At 45.4% G+C, this 21004-nt stretch overlaps 1 protein-coding gene across 3 annotated transcripts in view; it reads right to left on the bottom strand.

Moving 5' to 3' along the window:
- The window catches only part of LOC149462135 (S-adenosylhomocysteine hydrolase-like protein 1), a 461588-nt gene that overhangs the window by 391448 nt on the left and 49136 nt on the right, over positions 1 to 21004 (bottom strand). For all 3 annotated transcript variants that reach the window (XM_089677371.1, XM_089677372.1, XM_089677373.1), the window contains exon 2: positions 2545 to 2653. In XM_089677371.1, coding sequence (XP_089533497.1) covers positions 2545 to 2653 — 109 coding nt within the window. The remainder of the gene's footprint in view (positions 1 to 2544; positions 2654 to 21004) is intronic.

Genomic DNA, 21004 nt, shown 5'->3' with positions numbered 1-21004 from the left:
ATCTACCTTGGGGGATGGAGACCCATGAGGGACAGCGGGATTCTGACACGACCCAGCCATGTAGAATCTGATATCATTAATTTTGAAAGTGGATCCATTGCACCCTATCAATTAATCTGATATGTCCTCATCGCTTCATCCTCATTTCATTGCATGTATGCGTCTTTGTGAATATGCAGACATTTTTGGATGCTAGCATATGTATACTATGTATGTTACCCATTATTTTTTACGATTGTCAGGCTCAAGATTTTATCAGTCACAATTATTTCTACATAATATGTTTTATTATAGCCAGGATTAAGGAGAGTTCCTTTTACCCTCGAAACTCGTTGGCTGTCTTTTAACATAACATTAATAAACAAATTTGGACTCTTATCTTTTGGTGCTTCTTCCATATATGCACATTTTTCCTGGTAACCTGCTGGAGTACCCACAGTAGAGTGGCTTTGCCTATTGCATGCAGCCTAAACTGAGCCATCAAACTCTTTAAATGTTTTTTGCCCTCTCACTACCTTGTTTAAACGCATATCAAAGTCCCAGTATCTCATGGCTACCCTTTTTTTTCATTGGAATCATTATGCGTGACTAAGCAGTCATGACATTTCTCTGCTGATGAAATCCAGAATCTCCAGAAATCCAGAAGGAAAACTATTTTACAACCCACTGCCCAAGCCAATTCTGACATTTCTCACATACATGTAAAAATCAGCATTTTTTTTACTAGATAATTACTTAGAACCTGCAAACATTATATATTTTCTGAAAGCAAAAATCCTGGAGGAAAAAAAAAAATGGTTGTTGCAATTTTTTATGTCGCACAATCATTGTGCAGTGAAAATTGTGCAAATGCTTGGAAAAAATACACTTTCATGAATTTTAGTGCACACAAACACAATACCCAATTGTTTAGTACAAAAGATGATGTTATGTCAAGTAAATAAATACCTAACAGGTCACTCAGAATGACAACAAACTACAGTACTTAATCTCAATAGGCTTAACAGGCTACCATTTTAGAGGTAAACAGAAGGTCTGGTTCTAGAATCATTGCTCTTACTCTGGTGTTTAAGCAAAGATCTGGGCTCTATCACATGTAAAAGCGATCCTGCGACTATATAGCTGCTTGGATCACTTTCTTATTATAGATCTTTGCTAGCTCTAATAAACAACAAAAATTATAAAGCCATGACCCTGGCAGAACCCCTGAAACCTGAGGACGTACGGGTTCCTTCATTTGTGGGAAATGGTTGAATCCTCCTTTACCCAATAAAAATACACCAAACCGTATCCATTTTACATTTTATTATTATAATTCTATGCTGTGCAGTTCAGTTGCACAAAGCAATAATCATTCTACTTCACAGGGAGTTATGAAGAATACTAAAACTTCTACCTCAATTTAAAGGAGATGATTGAAGTTAATAGAAGAAAAACTAACACCCATATTCACCTTGATGATGCAGTACTACTGTGATGCTTCAGTTGTCCTCCACCTGCTCTAGGGCTGAGTTTACATCCATGCGCTGTGTTTTTGGTACAGCACAGGATTAAGCACACTCTCATTGACCTCTATTAGAATGCACATTTTCATGAAAGTGCAAATATGCAACATGGAGGAGATTTATGTGCTTTCATAACAGCCCACATTCTAATAGAGTTTAATGGAAGCGCACCTAAAAAACATGGAAGCTGTGCCTAAAAATTCCCTGCACCAAAAACGCAAACACACCTGTGAACCCAGCCCAAGACCAAGAACTGAGCAATCACTTGGCCACTGATTGCTCAGATCTCGGTCTTCTTGAAGTGGAGAGCAGTGTCTGTCAGTTACTGATCTCCTCCTCCAGTGCTCACTAGAGCACCAGGCTAGAGAGGGCCACGTAGTGAAAGATGGAACCAGATGTCAATCTGGTAGCTATTTGGATCCTGACAATATTTTCTTGGAGCTGCCCTGTGACACCAGCTAACAGCAGGCTTCAGCCTGCTGTCAGCTGATTCTGGGTCACAGGAGAACAAAAGAAAAGGAGAACAGTGCACTCCTGTGACATAGAAAAGAAGTATGGCCAGAAAAGTTTTGGCCAAACTTCTCTTTTAGCAAATCATACAAAAAGGCCTTTGACAAATACACTAACAGTCTCCTAATGTGGATCTATCAGCCAAAAATCAGATACATATAAGGCAGGGTATACAGACAAAATGAGGTTTATTGGAGTTGTAATTTTTTCCACAGCATCCATGACTGTCTGCATGACCTTAACAGGAGAAATTATGAGACTAGACCACTCTTTATTAGGTGAGAGACTAGCGCAGTAGACATTGGGGAATGGCTGGATGGTGCATGTACATTCACCTGTATCTAATGTCTATGCTTAGCTTACTGCAAAGCATTAGATAATTCCATAGAGGGAGGAAGGGAAGGAAGTCCTCATTTCATGGTTATTTCTTATCCTAAAAATTACTGTATACCACTTAGCTATTTATAGATAAATGATAATCTGAAATTTATTTTAAAATATGTACTTAACCATTTTGTCAAAAACGTACCAGAACTGTAGCTGTCAGTGGATGACTGAGAGATGGAGCGCGACAGAGATCTGCGTCCTGTTTTAGTGGGAAACTTGCTGAACTCTTGCATGTCATCTGCGAACTGAATCTGTTTTGGGAAATAAATAGTCTTTGAGACATAAAACAAGCCAGAACAGCCATACATAAGCTACATGCACTACTAACATTCAATCAACTGTAGGGGAATTTGATAAAAACTTTTACATCGAAATGACTGGAAATTTTAAGTAAATATTTCTCACCTACCTACTTTACAGGTTAAACTCATACCTCTGCATTTTCCAGTTTATTCACCAATACACTTGGTTTACATACGTGAAGGTCGGAAACACATGCATAAACACGCACGTCTCCAACTCGCAGATTAAACATGCTGCGCTCGGAAACCATGGCTTTTTTTGGCGTATGCAAATGAATTGGCAGCTCTGCCCTTGCAAACGCGCCTACCCGCACATGTGTCCCAAGATTTATTTTTCTTCTGCGAATTGAGACACATAGTCACATCCGTTTTACATATAATTTATGCTACCATTTACAGGTGGAGGGCACTAAAGACACTAAAAGCCTGTGCTTTTGTGCTTTAAAAACCTCACAGAAGTATCAGGAGGAACAAAATCTGTATAAGGCTACAGAAGTTCTGATCCCAAACACGAACGTGAAAAGATACTGAAGGAGCAACATGCCCTGAATAAATTGTAAGTACCAAATAATTATTGGTAGCAAGGAGTACTACCAAGGATGACACCTGTTCCTCGATAGTACTTAAAGTAGCTGTAAACCTATATACAGTGAGGCACAGAAGTATTTGAACACCCTGCGATTTTGCATGTTCTTCCACTTAGAAATCATGGAGGGGTCTGAAATTCACATTGTAGGTGCATTCCCACTCTGAGAGACAGAATTTAAAAAAAAATTCAGGAAATCACATTGTATGATTTTTAAAGAACTAATTTGTCTTGCACTGCTGAACATACGTATTTAAACACCTAAGAAACTGCAAGAATTCTGGCTCTCAAAGACCTGTTACTGTGCCTTTAAAAAGTCCACCTCTACTCCACTCATTAATCTAACTTAGTAGCACCTGTCTGAGCTCTTTAAAGACACCTGTCCACCCCACAGTCAGTCAGACGCCAACTACTACCATGGGCAAGACCAAAGAGCTGTCAAAAGACACCAGAGACAAAATTGTGGACCTCCACAAGGCTGGAAAGGGCTACAGGGCAATTGCCAAGCAGCTTGGTGAAAATAGATCAACTGTTGGAGCAATTATTAGAAAATGGAAGAGGCTAAAGACGACTGTCAGTCTCCCTCGGACTGGGGCTCCATGCAAGATCTCACCTCGTGGGGTATCACTGATGATAAGAAAGGTGAGGAAATAGCCCAGAACTACAAGGGAGGAGCTGGTCAATGACATGAAGAGAGCTGGTACTAGAGTTTCAAAGGTCACTGTCGGTAGAACACTACGCCGTCATGGTTTCAAATCATGTATTGAAAAGAAGGTTCCCCTGCTCAAGTCATCACATGTCCAGGCCCATCTGAAGTTTGCCAATGACCATCTGGATGATCCAGAGGAGGTATGGGAGAAAGTCATGTGGTCAGATGAGACCAAAGTAGAACTTTTTGGTCTAAACTTCACTCGTCATGTTTGGAGGAAAAAGAAGGATGAGTTGCATCCCAAGAACACCATCCCTACTGTGAAGCATGAGGGTGGTAACATCATGCTTTGGGGGTGCTTTTCTGCTAAGGGGACAGGACGACTGCACTGTATTAAGGAGAGGATGAATGGGACCATTTATTGTGAGATTTTGAGCAACAACCTCCTTCCCTCAGTCAGAGCATTGAAGATAGGTCGTGGCTGGGTCTTCCAACATGACAACGACCCGAAGCACACAGCCAGGATAACCAAGGAGTGGCTCCGTAAGAAGCATATCAAGGTTTTGGAGTGGCCTAGCCAGTCTCCAGACCTAAATCCAATAGAACATCTTTGGAGGGAGCTAAAACTCCGTGTTTCTCAGCGACAGCCCCGAAACCTGACAGATCTAGAGGGGATCTGTGTGGAGGAGTGGGCCAAAATCCATGTTGCAGTGTGTGCAAACCTGGTCAAGAACTACAGGAAATGTTTGACCTCTGTAATTGCAAACAAAGGCTTCTGTACCAAATATGAACACTGATTTTCTCAGGTGTTCAAATACTTATATTCAGCAGTGCAAGACAAATAAATTCTTTAAAAATCATACAATGTGATTTCCTGAATTTTGTATTTAAATTCTGTCTCTCAGAGTTAGAATGCACCTACAATGTGAATTTCAGACCCCTCCATGATTTCTAAGTGGGAGAACTTGCAAAATTGCAGGGTGTTCAGATACTTCTGTTCCTTACTGTATATAACCAGCGGAGCAACTAGCCTCAGGTGATACACAGATATGAAGCAAATCCTCCTACATGAAGTTGTACCTGTTTATCAGCAGCCGTCTGTCCTCCATAGCCTTCTACAACACACAGAATTTACACTGGATCTCTCAGCATCTCAGGGGGTGCGGATCTGAATTCACACACTGCACAGCTTAGGGAGAAGAGCTCTGAATCTAAAGGCATACACTCCCCACTTATACTAAACAGAGAACAAGCACAGATGAGGCTGTAAATCACAGGCTGTGTGCTGGAGCTCTCTTTCACCACTGCCATTTGTATCTTGGTGTCAGGGGAAAAGCTGTAAGAAGTGACTCATACACATAACAGAGTAATGAGGTATTCAGTGCTTTGGATGGAGACAAGTACACAGTATAGAAGGATGTGCTTGTTTAGATGTCATGTCTGAGGTTTACAACCACTTTAAAGGCTTTCACCTTTAACACATGTTACATGAACACATGGAACATGGAACTACCCTTGGCCAGTACAAACTTTAGCTCCCGGGTCTCTGCCAACAACCCATTCTGCTAACTCCCCTTCCCCCCATTGCAAAGAACACTCCAGTAATGTACAGCAAATCCCATGCATGCGAGATTTCACCACCATATTTCTAGTATTACAATATGGCGGCAGATCTTGCAAGTGTTCAGTAGCGTATTAGCACTACTGGAAATTTGGTTGCAAAATCCTGCGTATGCGTAGGAGTAGCAGATCACCACCGAAAACTTGCAAGATCTCACTGCCATATTGATATAAGCAATAAAGAGGGCAGTAGAATCAAGAGAAGATTTAGCCCTGAATAACCTTATCATGGCCTTGTTCACAGTGTGTGCTGGCCTGCTCCTTCATTCTATTTACCTATCTGATGTCTACCTGTCAGGAATGGACTGGCCAGCAATGGTGGAACTCACCTGCCTTTTGATCTGCAGTACCAGGGCTGGCCAGCGGGTGCTCCCAGCAATCAGAGACTCAACCTTTCAGCCAGCTAACACCTGGAACTGATGATACTGGTGTATTTAAGGGATGGCCAGACTTGCAGACTCTGCCTTGGTGTTGTGTTTGTCCTGGGCCCTGTATCTGTCCTGCATCCTGTTTCTGTTCCTTTGCTACCTGTTCTGATCCCTGGCTTGTGACCCTGACCATCCCTCTGCCTGACCCTCTGTACTACACTGCTTGCTACCTGTTCTGATCCCTGGCTTGTGACCCTGACCATCCCTCTGCCTGACCCTCTGTACTACGCTGCTTGCTACCTGCTGAACCTGGCCTGTGACCCCGACCATTCTCCGCTTGCTCCCCCTGTACCTACCTGCCCAATTGATATTGACTCGGCCTGCCTGACGACGCTTGCTTGTATGTACTGTTATCTGTGGGTGGTTGGTTGGGTTTGTTTGCACTGTATTATGTTTAGTATTGCACTGCGTTTATGTTTGTATTGTTAGTGTTAATAAATTACATTGTTAATCACATATCTGAAGTCTGCGTTTCCCTGCTTCAGTCACACACCTCTGGTCATACCTGGGAGCACTGACATTACACCAAGGCCAATCCTGACCAGAAGTGGCTGCACAGGGAAGCCATCTTGGCTTGTTGATGGGAAGGATGGATCTGGATGAGGTTGCGTATTTATATCTGCTAGTGTTTGATGACAGGGAGTATGCTTATCAAACTCTGAAGGAGTATACCCGGGATGAACTGCTAGAATGTATACGGCTCGCTCATGTTCTAGTAGATCAGGGCACAGAGTTCTCTGAGGTGCAGCCTTTGATTGAGGTTTGTGCAGAGTTGGTTTCATCTGGTTCCCCCGAATGCAGGGATGAATTTTTGCCACCATTTAGTGCAGACCAGGTAGAGTCCCTGGTGTGGTTATTAGAGGATGATGTGGGTTACTTTCTGGAGCGTTATTCCACATGTTCACCACAGACACTAAGAGATTGTATAAACGCAGTGCAGTCATTGACCAGACAGGCTTTGTGTAAGCTCAGCTTTGTTCAACCCATACTGCAGACATGGACAGACTTGTTGCACCCAGCCTCAGTCAGCTTACAAAAACCCAGTCCTGCTTCTAACTCTACTCCTGTATTCCCAACAGCTCCTCCAGTTACAGCCCAGTATACTTGGCTATCTACCGCATGTCAGTACCCTGTTCCCACTCGCTGCACCTATCCTGCCTTTAACCCTGTAAAAAAGCCCTCTGTAGCAACTGCTCCCTCCTCTGTCCCATCCTCCAGCTCTTCTCTGTCTCCAGCTGCTCCATTCGTTTGCAGACCTGCGTTTACTTGCAGTGCTCCAGTAGTTAAAACCAGAAAAAAGCGAAAATTCTTTCCAACCAATACCATCCTGCCAGTATCCAAACCGGTGAGCCTGCCTTCCGTGGTTCAGCCTGAAGCCTCTACTCGGCCTGATGCCTGTACTCGGCCTGATGCCTGTACGCGGCCTGATGCCTCTACTCGGCCTGATGCCTCTACTCGGCCTGAAGCCTCTACTCGGCCTGATGCCTCTACTCGGCCTGAAGCCTCTACTCGGCCTGATGCCTCTACTCGGCCTGATGCCTCTACTCGGCCTGAAGCCTCTACTCGGCCTGAAGCCTCTACTCGGACTGATGCCTCTACTCGGCCTGATGCCTCTACTCGGCCTGATGCCTCTACTCGGCCTGAAGCCTCTACTCGGCCTGAAGCCTCTACTCAGCCGGACGCCGGCATTCAGCCTGATGCCTCTACCCAGCATGATGAACTGATCCAGCCTGACGATCCTATTAGGCCAGTTGACTCGATGCCCGCTGTTGATCCAGATGATCCGGTACCTGATCCGGTGCCCGCTGTCGTGCCAATTGACTCAGAGCCCGCTGTCGTACCTGGTGACTCGGTGCCCACTGCCTTGCCAGATGACGCGGTGCCCGCTGGCGAGCCAAATGACCTGATGCCTGGTGACCCAGTGCCCGCTGTCATACCTGGTGACCCGATGCCTGCTGTCGAGCCAGACGATCCAATGCCTGGTGACCCGGTGCCCACTGCCTTGCCAGATGACGCGGTGCCCGCTGGCAAGCCAAATGACCTGATGCCTGGTGACCCAGTGCCCGCTGTCATACCTGGTGACCCGATGCCTGCTGTCGAGCCAGACAATCCGGTACCTGATGACCCGGTGCCCACTGTCGTGCCTGTTGACTCGGAGCCCACTGCCTTGCCAGATGACGCGGTGCCCGCTGTTGAGCCAAATGACCTGATGCCTGGTGACCCGATGCCCGCTGTCCAGCCAGACGATTCAATGTCTGCCCCAGTGCCCGCGGTCATGCCAGTTGACTCGGAACCCACTGCCTTGCCAGATGACGCGGTGCTCGCTGTCAAGCCAAATGACTTGATGCCTGGTGACCCGATGCCCGCTGTCCAGTCAGACGATCCAATGTCTGACCCAGTGCCCGCGGTCATACCAGTTGACTCGGAGCCCACTGCCTTGCCAGATGACGCGGTGCCCGCGGTCGAGCCAAATGACCTGATGCCTGGTGACCCGATGCCCGCTGTCCGGTCAGACGATCCAATGTCTGACCCAGTGCCCGCGGTCATACCAGTTGACTCGGAGCCCACTGCCTTGCCAGATGACACGGTGCCCGCTGTCGAGCCAAATGACCTGATGCCTGGTGACCCGATGCCCGCTGTCCAGCCAGACGATCCAATGTCTGACCTAGTGCCCGCGGTCATACCAGTTGACTCGGAGCCCACTGCCTTGCCAGATGACGCGGTGCCCGCGGTCGAGCCAAATGACCTGATGCCTGGTGACCCGATGCCCGCTGTCCGGTCAGACGATCCAATGTCTGACCCAGTGCCCGCGGTCATACCAGTTGACTCGGAGCCCACTGCCTTGCCAGATGACACGGTGCCCGCTGCTCCGCCTGGGGGCCCGAGACCTGTCGCTCCGCCTGGGGGTTCAGCGCCCGCCGCTCCACCTGGGGGTCCGGCGCCCGCCGCCCCGCCTGGGGGCCCGAGACCTGTCGCTCCGCCTGAGGGCCCGAGACCTGTCGCACCGCCTGGGGGTCCGGCGCCCGCCGCTCCGCCTGAGGGCCCAAGACCTGTCGCTCCACCTGGGGGTCCGGCGCCCGCCGCTCCGCCTGAGGGCCCGAGACCTGTCGCTCCACCTGGGGGTCCGGCACCCGCCGCTCCGCCTGAGGGCCCGAGACCTGTAGTTCCGCCTGGGGGCCCGATGCCTGTCGCCCCGCCTGGGGGCCCGATGCCTGTCGCCCCGCCCGGGGGCCCGAGGCCTGTCGCCCCGCCCGGGGGCCCGAGGCCTGTCGCCCCGCCCGGGGGCCCGATGCCTGTCGCCCCGCCCGGGGGTCCGATGCCTGTCGCCCCGCCTGGGGGCCCGAGGCCTGTCGCTCCATCTGGGGGTCCGGCACCCGCCGCTCCGCCTGAGGGCCCGAGACCTGTAGTTCCGCCTGGGGGCCCGATGCCTGTCGCCCCGCCCGGGGGCCCGATGCCTGTCGCCCCGCCCGGGGGCCCGAGGCCTGTCGCCCCGCCCGGGGGCCCGAGGCCTGTCGCCCCGCCCGGGGGCCCGGTGCCTGACGCTCCGCCCGGGGGCCCGGTGCCTGCCGCTTCGCCTGGTGGCCCGATGTGCCTCTGCCCGGGGTCCTGCCCGATGTGCCTCTGCCCGGGGTCCTGCCCGATGTGCCTCTGCCCGGAGTCCTGCCCGATGTGCCTCTGCCCGGAGTCCTGCCCGATGTGCCTCTGCCCGGAGTCCTGCCCGATGTGCCTCTGCCCGGAGTCCTGCCCGATGTGCCTCTGCCCGGAGTCCTGCCCGATGTGCCTCTGCCCGGTGTGCCTCTGCCCGGAGTCCAGCCCGATGTGCCTCTGCCCGGAGTCCAGCCCGATGTGCCTCTGCCCGGAGTCCAGCCCGATGTGCCTCTGCCCGGTGTGGCTCTGCCCGGTGTGCCTCTGCCCGGAGTCCAGCCCGATGTGCCTCTGCCCGGTGTACCGCTGCCCGGAGTCCTGCCCGGTGTGCCAGTCTTTGATATCCCGCCAGTTACCAGACCCGGGCGGTGGAACATTTTTCCCAGCTAGGACTGTTTGGAGCGTCCTGAGGCCGCTCCTTGAGAGGGGGGTACTGTCAGGAATGGACTGGCCAGCAATGGTGGGACTCACCTGCCTTTTGATCTGCAGTACCAGGGCTGGCCAGCGGGTGCTCCCAGCAATCAGAGACTCAACCTTTCAGCCAGCTAACACCTGGAACTGATGATACTGGTGTATTTAAGGGATGGCCAGACTTGCAGACTCTGCCTTGGTGTTGTTTGTCCTGGGCCCTGTATCTGTCCTGCATCCTGTTTCTGTTCCTTTGCTACCTGTTCTGATCCCTGGCTTGTGACCCTGACCATCCCTCTGCCTGACCCTCTGTACTACGCTGCTTGCTACCTGTTCTGATCCCTGGCTTGTGACCCTGACCATCCCTCTGCCTGACCCTCTGTACTACGCTGCTTGCTACCTGCTGAACCTGGCCTGTGACCCCGACCATTCTCCGCTTGCTCCCCCTGTACCTACCTGCCCAATTGATATTGACTCGGCCTGCCTGACGACGCTTGCTTGTATGTACTGTTATCTGTGGGTGGTTGGTTGGGTTTGTTTGCACTGTATTATGTTTAGTATTGCACTGCGTTTATGTTTGTATTGTTAGTGTTAATAAATTACATTGTTAATCACATATCTGAAGTCTGCGTTTCCCTGCTTCAGTCACACACCTCTGGTCATACCTGGGAGCACTGACACTACCATAGAAGTGAGGAGAACCCCTGTGGGGTACTCACTACCTTAATCAGTGCAGAAACTGTTGCTAAGGAGCAGAAGGGGTGCAGCCATCCTCTGTTCCATGTCAGCTGCTAGATAACCACCTAGCGAAGGCTCATGCAAAGACATGCGCCCCAAACGCTCTGGCATTTTTTGCTGGCTGATAGCTAAAAAGAGTGGGAAATTTTCATCTTTGGTTTTGCTAAAAGCTTTTACTTTTTTAAATCACTTTTTTAATAGCATTTATTTTTCTTCCTTTCCGTGTCTTCCTTCAGTCTGGTAATTAAGGAGAGGAGTTAATTGGTCACAGGTGATAAAGAGTCTATATAACTTGCTGTACAGCTCACTCTGAGCTTGCCTGTATTTTGCTTGCCGGACCTTTGACTAAATGGAGTTAAAAAACTGGAGTGGAAAACAGGAGATTATAACAGGAGTCTACTAACCTGTAAGTGACAACTGATATTTCCTATTAATATTGTAACTGGGATAATGTCTGCTAGCAGGGTGGAAGGTTTTGTGCAGTGCACAGTGTGCCGCATGTATGCAGCAGTGGAGCAACAGCTCTAGGATGGATACTGCTGCGACAGATGTGAGCAGGTTGCCCTTCTGGAAACTCGCGTTAGAGATCTGGAGGAGCAAGTTGCAACGAGGGCACAACCAACAACCTGCTCTCTGAGCAGGTAGCTAATGGGATTGATGTGGAGAGCGGAGGGGCTAATAAGGATTATCAGGTAGGAAGATGGGTTACTGTAACGAGAGGGATTGGTAGGGGTTCGCAGAAAAGGAAGGCCAGCCCTGAGTGTGTGCACCCAAATAGATTTGCCAAGTTGGGTGAAGATGTGGGGGTGGCAACCCTGGATGTCACTGCTATCCCTAACAGCCGGGAGGGCAGACCATCTAAGAAGGGGTGGTGAGGGTAGTGCAAGAATTCTAGGGGATTCTTTAATCAGAAGGAATGATAGAATAATTTGTCACCAGAATCACACCGCATGGTTTGCAGTCTCCCTGGTGCCAGGGTTCGGCATGTGGTGGACCGGGTTGATAAATTACTGGGAGGGGCTGGGCATGACCCAGCTGTCTTGGTCCATGTTGGAACCAATGACAGAATACATGGAAGGTGGAGGCTCCTTAAGAATCAATTTAAAGAACTAGGCTGCAAGTTGAAGGGAAGGACCTCCAAGGTGATAGTCTCTGAAATATTACCTGTGCCATGTGTTACTCAGGAAAGACAGGGGGAGATTAGAGAACTCAATTCATGGCTGAAGACCTGATGTAAGAGGGAAGGATTTGGGATGCTAGAGCACTAGGCTGACTTTTCAACCTATATGCTAGAGATGGTTTGCACCTAAATGAAAGGAGGTCTGCTGTGCTGGGGGAGAGGTTTATGGAAAGGCTGGAGGAGTATTTAAACTAGGATCGAGGGGGGGGAGGGAGAGAATTAGATTATAATAGGGTAGAAACATTAGACAGGAGTCAGTACTTATTGGTGGGTGGAATGGGGAAAGATGGGGGGAGGGCTATGGCAGATAAGAAGGTTCCCATGTTACAAACAACCAGTGGAATTGGTACCATGTGAATGAAAATAAAAAATATGCAAAATATGTGTGAACAAGCTGTCAATGGATTAACTGCCTCCCGCCCGCCATATAAGGAAATGATGGGCACAAGGTGGTTCTCTCGTTCTGGGAGGATGTCATATGATGTCTTCCTACACTAACCGTACGTGCGCTCCCCCAGGGGCACACAGCGCGGCGATCGGTGGTGCGCTGTGTCCCTGGGACACAGCGGATCACTGATCAGCAGAAAGAGCCAATGACTTCGGCTCTGTCATGTGATCAGCTGTGTCCAATCACAGCTGATCACATGTAAATAAGGAAATGCCGGTTATCGGCATTTCTCTAATCATGAGCTGTCACGCTGACAGCTCGTGAGGAGAGGAGAGCTGGTAATCTGCATTCCTCAGAGGGGACATCTACACTGATCATCAGGGCCCTGATGATCAGTGCCCTGATGATCAGTGTAGCCCATCAGTGCCACCTGTCATTGCCCATCAATCCCGCCTGTCAGTGCCAGTCAGTGACGCCTATTAGTGCCAGTCAGTGACGCCTATGAATGCTGCCAGTGTCGCCTTTCAGTGCCCACCAGTGATGTCTGAGAATGCCCACCAGTGATGCCTGTCAATGCCCATCAGTGCCACTTACCAGTGCACAATTGTTTGAAATAAGCACCCAGTTTCAGCAGAACTGCAAACCAAAGTTGGACTCACATATGTTATTTATAATTAATTGAACATTATTTTGAATTATATATTTTTTATGTATATACTCCGCTGAGTATATTTCACATTTATTAGTGGAGCGCGACATGTTTGTATTGTTTTTCATTATGATTTAATTAATATTGCTGAATCTTGGCTTCATTCTTCACATGACTGGGCCATTAATATTCCTGGCTATGTTCTCTTTCGGAGAGACAGGGTAAATAGAAATGGTGGTTGTGTCTGTCTCTATGTGAGAAGTGATCTCCGAGCGAGCGCAAAAGAGGACCTAGTTGATGGAGAGTGTGATGAGGCTGAAGCATTATGGGTGGAACTGCACATGGTGGTGCGTACTACAAAGGTAATCATTGGAGTATGCTATATGCCTCCCAGTGTTAATGAGCAGGTGGAGATTCAGCTCCTTGCACAGATCGAAAGGGCTGGGACAGTGATAACAATGGGGGATTTTAACTACCCAGAAATTGACTGGAGTAATGGTACTGCAGGAACAGTTAAAGGGCAAACATTTTTAAACCTACTACAGGACAATTTTATGGTACAATTCATAGAGGCTCCAACTAGGAATGGTGCTCTGCTGGACCTGGTAATCTCAAACCATGCAGAGCTTATTACAGAACATCTGGGTTATTACAGAACATCCAGGTAGCAGTGACCATAACATGATTTCATTTATTGTTAGCTGTAAACAGCAAGCACATACGAGAAAAATAAAAAAGCTCAATTTTAAGAGAGCTAATTTTCCAAGACTGAGAGCTGCTCTCCAGGAATTAGACTGGGAGGGAATATTGGCATAAATGAACACAACACAAAAATGGGAGTTCTTCAAAAAGACTGTGTGTGAACAAATGCAAAATATATTCTCACGGGCAACAAGTTTAAAAGGCTAAAAATCAAACCTATGTGACTTACGGCCAAAGTTAAAAAAGCTATAGATAATCAGAAAAGAGCTTTCATTAAATATAAAAATGAAGGAACGCGATCATCATTTAAACATTACAAAGAATATAACAGAATATGCCAAAACCTTGGACGGAAGGGTAGCGGTGGATGCGGTATACTTGGATGTTGTAAAAGCATTTAACACAGTTCCCCACACACAGCTAATGTGTAAGGTAAAGTCTACAGGCTTGGAAAAATCCATATGTAAATGGATAGAAAAATGGCTAAAAGATCATATTCAAAGACTAACGGTTAATGATTCATACTCTGAATGGTCTAGGGTTGTCAGTGGTGTACCCCAAGGTTCAGTGTTGGGAACCTCACTTTTTAATATATTTATAAATATAGGGTCTGTGATTAAAAATACCATTTCAGTCTTTGTGGAATAATGTCCTTACAGGATGTCTTACAAGCTGACCTCCATGCACTGTTTAATTGGGCAACTATGTGGCAAATGAGGGTTAATGTTGATAAATGTAAGGTTATGCACTTGGGGGCTAAGAATATGCATGCATCATACATACTAGGGGAAATACAACTGGGGGAATCAATGGTGAAGGATCTGGGAGTTCTGGTAGATCACAAGCTTAATAATGGAATGCAACGCCAAGCTGCGGTTTCTAAAGCGAGCAAAATCCTTTCTTGTATTAAAAGATGCATAGACTCCAGAGAGAGAAATATCATTTTACCCCTGTACAAATCATTAGTAAGACCTCATCTGGAATATGCAGTTCAGTTTTGGGCACCAATTCACAAAAAAGAACACTGGGGAAATGGAGAAAGTACAGAGAAGGGCAACCAAACTGATAGGAGGCATGGAACAGCTCAGCTATGAGGAAAGATTAGAGGAACTGAATTTATTCTCTCTTGAGAAGAGATTAAGGGGGGATATGTTCAACATGTATAAATATATCAGTGGTTCATATAGTCAACTCGGTGTAGAGCTGTTCACAGAGGACATCACAGAGAACAAGGGGGCACTCTTTATGTCTGGAGGAAAAGAAATTTAATCTCCAAACACGGAAAGGTTTTTTCACAGTGAGAGCTGTGAAAATGTAGAATAGACTCCCTTAAGAGTTGGTTCTGGCCAACTCAGTGGATTGCTTTAAAAAAGGCCTGGATACTTTATTAGATACACAGAAAATAACTGGATACTAACATCTATAAGTAAAGTTGATCCAGGGAATATCTGATTGCCTCTGGGGGGATCAGGAAGGATTTTTTTTTTCCCTAAAGGAGCAAATTGGATCATGCTTTGCTGAGCTTTTTTTGCCTTGCTCTGGATCAACTGTGGGTATAGGATTATAACTTTTTTTTTTTTTTAATGGTTGAACTGGATGGACTTTTGTCTTTTTTCAGCCAGATTAACCATGTAACTAGATCTGGACAGTGGGCCTGTTTGCAGTAATGCACCGTACACACTATAAGAAAATCAGACGAACAATTGTCCGGTTATCATCAATTGTACGCTGGTCAAAAGCGATGTGCTTTTATGCATGAGAATATTGAACAATATAAAGGCATTGCGTACGAGCGTTGTAGCGTAGCTGTGGAAATGATGTAATGTATGTGTGACCCTGTAGCCATGCCTTTCGGTGCCATATTTGTTTTCCCTCAGCAACAGATCTTTCTTGACGAATTTTCGGAATAGTCATGGATACCGTGTCTGAATGTTCTGAAGATACTGCAATTGCCATTATGGGTTTTGGAATTCTGGCCATACAGAGGCAACAGAGGAAAAAGACAAAAAGGAGGCTGTGGTGCAAGAAATGGCTACTGAGGCATGGCCAGTATACCCACATGTCTATGTTGAGAGAATTGCAGGAGAACAATCCAGATGATTTTAGAAATTATTTGCGAATGAATGACAACTGCTTTAATCAAATCCTGACTGCAGTAAAGCCACACATTGCAAAGAGGAATACCATTCTCAGAGAGGCAATCAGTGCGGAGCAACGTTTGATTGCCACACTACGGTATCTTGCCACGGGGCGAAGCCTGCAGGATTTGAAATTCACCACTGGCATTTCACCACAAGCCCTTGGAGTAATAATTCCAGAGACCTGCAGGGCCATCATCAAAGTCCTACAGGATGAATACATTAAGGTATAAGTCATTTCTTAATTGCCCCATTATAAATCCTAAATCATTAATGACCATGTATTTTTATGGAAAATAATGTCTTTCTGAATTCCCTTCATGTAGTTTAGAAAATGCCTACACTAAAGTGTTTTGTGTAAATTGTCTTACCAATATTTTTTCTTCTTTTGTTGATTATAGTTCCCAAGCGATTCTGAAGAGTGGAAGGAAGTTGCTAGGCAATTCCATGACCAGTGGCAATTTCTCAACTGTGGCAGAGCTATAGATGGGAAACATGTCCAAATAAACCCTCCAGCAAACTTTGGCTCCTACTTCTACAACTACAAGGGCATCTTTAGCATAATAATGATGGCAGTGGTAAATGCCAAATATGAGTTCATCTACCTTGACATTGGCAAGAACAATCGCAATTCTGATGGTGGAGTTATTGACCAAACAGAATTTCAAAAATGCATGCTGATGGAACCCTTAACCTACCCAACTGTGATGAAAACATTGAGGAGATGAACTTTGTGCTTGTCGTTGATGAAGCCTTCACACTGGGTGAAAATTTACTGAAGCCATTTCCCATGCGAAACCTTTCTACAGGGCAAAGGATCTACAATTATAGATTATCTCGAGCAAGGAGGGTGGTTGAGAATGCGTTTGGCATTCTTGCTAATCGTTTCCGGATTTTCCTTACCTCCATTAATCTAGCAATGTACAAAGTAAACAACCTAGTCCTCTGCTGCTGTATACTGCACAATTTCCTTAGGCGGAATATAGACAAGTACATAACTGGCCTCTCATGTGAAAATGAAGCAGAAATACCTGCAAACAGTTCACGTAGTGAGGATCGTGAAACCATTGAGGGGTTGGCACCCCTTGCTATTGGCCATCCTCGATTGCCCACACAAAGTGCTCGGCAAAATCGCATTACTTATATGAACTACTTCAATGGAGTTGGGGCAGTCGAATGGCAAAATAAAGTTTAAGCACCAAAAACTGTACTACAAGCAAATTTTCATACATGTGATAAAAATCTGCAAATAAATAGTTCTGTGCAACTAGTTTATTGTACTGATTCATGTTTTGTTCCTTAAAAAAAAAAGTTTAATTGAAATAGCCAATCATTTTCTCAATGGTAATAGAAAGCTATCCAACCATATATTTGAGTTTTCCAGTGCATCCTTTGCAATTATGTTGATTATTCATGTTATAGTAATGGATGAAATTATTGCTGTGTAAAAAAACAGCGTGTATGTATGTATATACATATTTTTTACACACATACAGTACATGGGGGGGCCATGCATATTTCAGCAAAATGGACTAGCCAGCTGCATTATTTTTCACTTGGAGTTCCGGGGTGTCTTCAGACTTCTGTAGGTTGATCATTTTCATGATGTGGCATCCTTCGTTTCACACATTACCCAGTCCATATCAGTATAGATATACATCATGAGATTTTCTGAGGTGTGTTCCTTTGTTTTTGAGCAGTCTGTATAGGTGTGTATAGGTGTGTGTGTGTGTGTGTGTGTGTGTATTGTTTCATATTTCAGCAAAATGGACTAGCCAGCTGCATTATTTTTCACTTGGAGTTTCGGGGTGTCTTCAGACTTCTGTAGGTTGATAATTTTCATGATGGGGCATCCTTCGTTTCACACATTACCCAGTCCATATCAGTATAGATATACATCATGAGATTTTCTGAGGTGTGTTCCTTTGTTTTTGAGCAGTCTGTATAGGTGTGTATAGGTGTGTGTGTGTGTGTGTGTGTGTGTGTGTGTATTGTTTTCAAAAATTATATAGAGACATATTACAAATGATGAACACATATGAACAAGAATAAAGAATACATCAACAACATATTTGGTGAATAAAATAATATCTATCTTTATTATTCACGCATTACAAAAATTAGAGCTACACATCTCCTTTTTATAGAAAAAAGTACAAATTTTTTTTTTACCAGGCATGCACATTAGAGAGGTAGACAAGATGTCACTTGCACAGTTGCTATATAAATGTACATTCATACTTCTTAAAACAATTTTTTGTAAGAGATTATGTCGTCACAATGACCTAGGTCAGCAGCCACTCCTAGGAACATTTAAGGTACAGCAATGCACAAACACACTAAAACGTGCAAAATGCTGTAAATGTTTGTATTGTTGTTATTGCTTATTTATGTAGTGTGAACATAATAAATGCCTAAAGAGGTATAAAATAAGGAAATACCCACATAAAGGTTCCATGATGTAGTTCAATACAATTATTTGGAATGTAAGAACCGTAGGAATATGATCAACTGGAAGCCTGATCAAAGATTGGTTTTATAAAGGTCAAGATATCCAAATGTCACCTGAGCACTGATGATATACAGAATGTAAGCGTGATTTATCCATATTTACCATAAAATATGGATGGTGATTGCAATTAGTGAAGCCAGTAGAAGGACCACTTTATTAAAGGATTAAAGTTCTCCTTTTGGCAAAACAAAATTGCACAGCTGTTTTTAAAAAGTGAAAGCTGTTGGGGAACTTCTCACCATACTTCTGCCAAAAAGGGGGGGGGGGTGTTAACAAGCATCGGCTACAGCACGAGGAACATGGGTGGAACATAACATGTTCCCAAAGGAGATATTGCAGGAAAGTTCAGAAACACAATTTACATTAATAAGTAGCAAGAGTATAGCTTTGCAGTGTGTAGTTTGTAGTACCTATTGGTTATTTCCTTCATTAGCTCACGTATTGTAACACCAGATATTTAAATGGGAAACAGAGTACAACAACAAAAAGCCCCAAAAAAAGGCTGTACACACATTTAAACATGTAATTAACAACAACAAGAACAGAAAACATGTTAAACTCTCTTGTCGGCTGGAATTTGCCAATGAGGTCTATGAATTCCTCCAGTCTGTGCAGAAGTGAACTAACAGAATCTCGTATTTTATGCAGTTCACCACAGCACTGGAATAAATTCATATTCATGCGGGCAATTGTGGCACTGTCCACCACATGGCCTGTGAAAAAGTAATCTTAATAATGAATACAACGTTGATCAAAGAATTCCAATCATACAAGTAGATACATACTGACACTTACGTGCAAAGGACCCATGATGACTTTCTTGTGTGGGTGAAGCAGGCTTTTCTTCATCCCCTCCAACTGAGCTGACATCGATCATTTCCAGATCCACGATGCTTTCACGAGGGGGACGCTCCCATACATCTAATCCTGAATCTTCAGTGTGAGACTGGCGGTCCTAGTCTTTCACCTTGTTTGATGGATTTTTTTTTCTGAAATGTGAAAAATATGAAAAAATACACTAAATTAACTTGTAGAATATATATTTTGAAATATACAATCTCCATACATTTTTAATAATTCTTGCATTGCCAACCCACCTTTACATCCTGTATCCTTTGGGGTGGATTCTTCCGTGCTTTCCTTGTCTTGCACTGTTTTCATAGATGGTTTGTCCTCTTTAAGATGCCTTGATGATCCTGCAGAGAAGGCAAAATGTTACCAAAACATGTTCCCATATGATTGCAAAGGTTGCATTTGTTTCACCTTTTTCACCTTCGGCCATTCAATGCATGAAGTAAACTACCTAATCTGGAAGGGAGTGGGGCTGAGATGCGCTATGTGTGTCTACATAGAAACACAGAGCTGGCTCTGCAGCGAGCCCATTTAAATCAGCTTGCTAGGGGGCACTAGGGGGAGTGTCCAGCAGCGCCTGAGGGGTAGACAAGTGGTGGATCACACCTGCTGTTTGCAAAACCCAGGAAAAAGTAAATTATGTTTTTTTATTGTTTACCATGTAACCTACAAGAACCGAATGGTACATCCACCTAAACAAAAAATATTTATACTCACCCACTCTACCTGCATTCCTCCTCAAGTACAGTTACTGTTCCATGACGTGTTGAATGCCCACTAAAATGTGCAGTTACAAATACACAATATATGTTCTAAACATGTACAAATATCATTTGCACATACCTGTGGATTGCTCCTCCATATAGGATCCTAGTGGTTGTTCATGTTTCTGGTCTTCAGTTCCAGCCGCCATGGTCTTAACATACTGTCAGGTCCATAAATATTGGGACATCGACACAATTCTAACATTTTTGGCTCTATACACTACCACAATGGATTTGAAATGAAATGAACAAGATGTGCTTTAACTGCAGACTGTCAACTTTAATGTGAGGGTATTTACGTCCAAATCAGGTGAACGGTGTAGGAATTACAACAGTTTGCATATGTGCCTCCCACTTGTTAAGGGACCAAAAGTAATGGGACAATTGGCTTCTCAGCTGTTCCATGGCCAGGTGTGTTATTCCCTCATTATCCCAATTACAATGAGCAGATAAAAGGTCCAGAGTTCATTTCAAGTGTGCTATTTGCATTTGGAATCTGTTGCTGTCAACTCTCAAGATGAGATCCAAAGAGCTGTCACTATCAGTGAAGCAAGCCATCATTAGGCTGAAAAAACAAAACAAACCCATCAGAGAGATAGCAAAAACATTAGGCGTGGCCAAAACAACTGTTTGGAACATTCTTAAAAAGGAACGCACCGGTGAGCTCAGCAACACCAAAAGACCCGGAAGACCACGGAAAACAACTGTGGTGGATGACCGAAGAATTCTTTCCCTGGTGAAGAAAACACCCTTCACAACAGTTGGCCAGATCAAGAACACTTTCCAGGAGGTAGGTGTATGTGTGCCAAAGTCAACAATCAAGAGAAGACTTCACCAGAGTGAATACAGAGGGTTCACGCCGCTTCACAGTGCAGATGGACAATGACCCAAAGCATACTGCAAAAGCAACCAAAGAGTTTTTTATGGTAAAGAAGTGGAATGTTATGCAATGGCCAAGTCAATCACCTGACCTGAATCCGATTGAGCATGCGTTTCACTTGCTGAAGACAAAACTGAAGGGAAAATGCCCCAAGAACAAGC

Source organism: Staurois parvus, unplaced genomic scaffold (assembly GCF_062004578.1).
Source record: "Staurois parvus isolate SC_StPar_1 unplaced genomic scaffold, SC_StPar_1.0 ptg000185l, whole genome shotgun sequence".
NCBI lineage: Eukaryota > Metazoa > Chordata > Amphibia > Anura > Ranidae > Staurois > Staurois parvus.
This window is presented reverse-complemented; position numbering and strand designations above follow the sequence as displayed.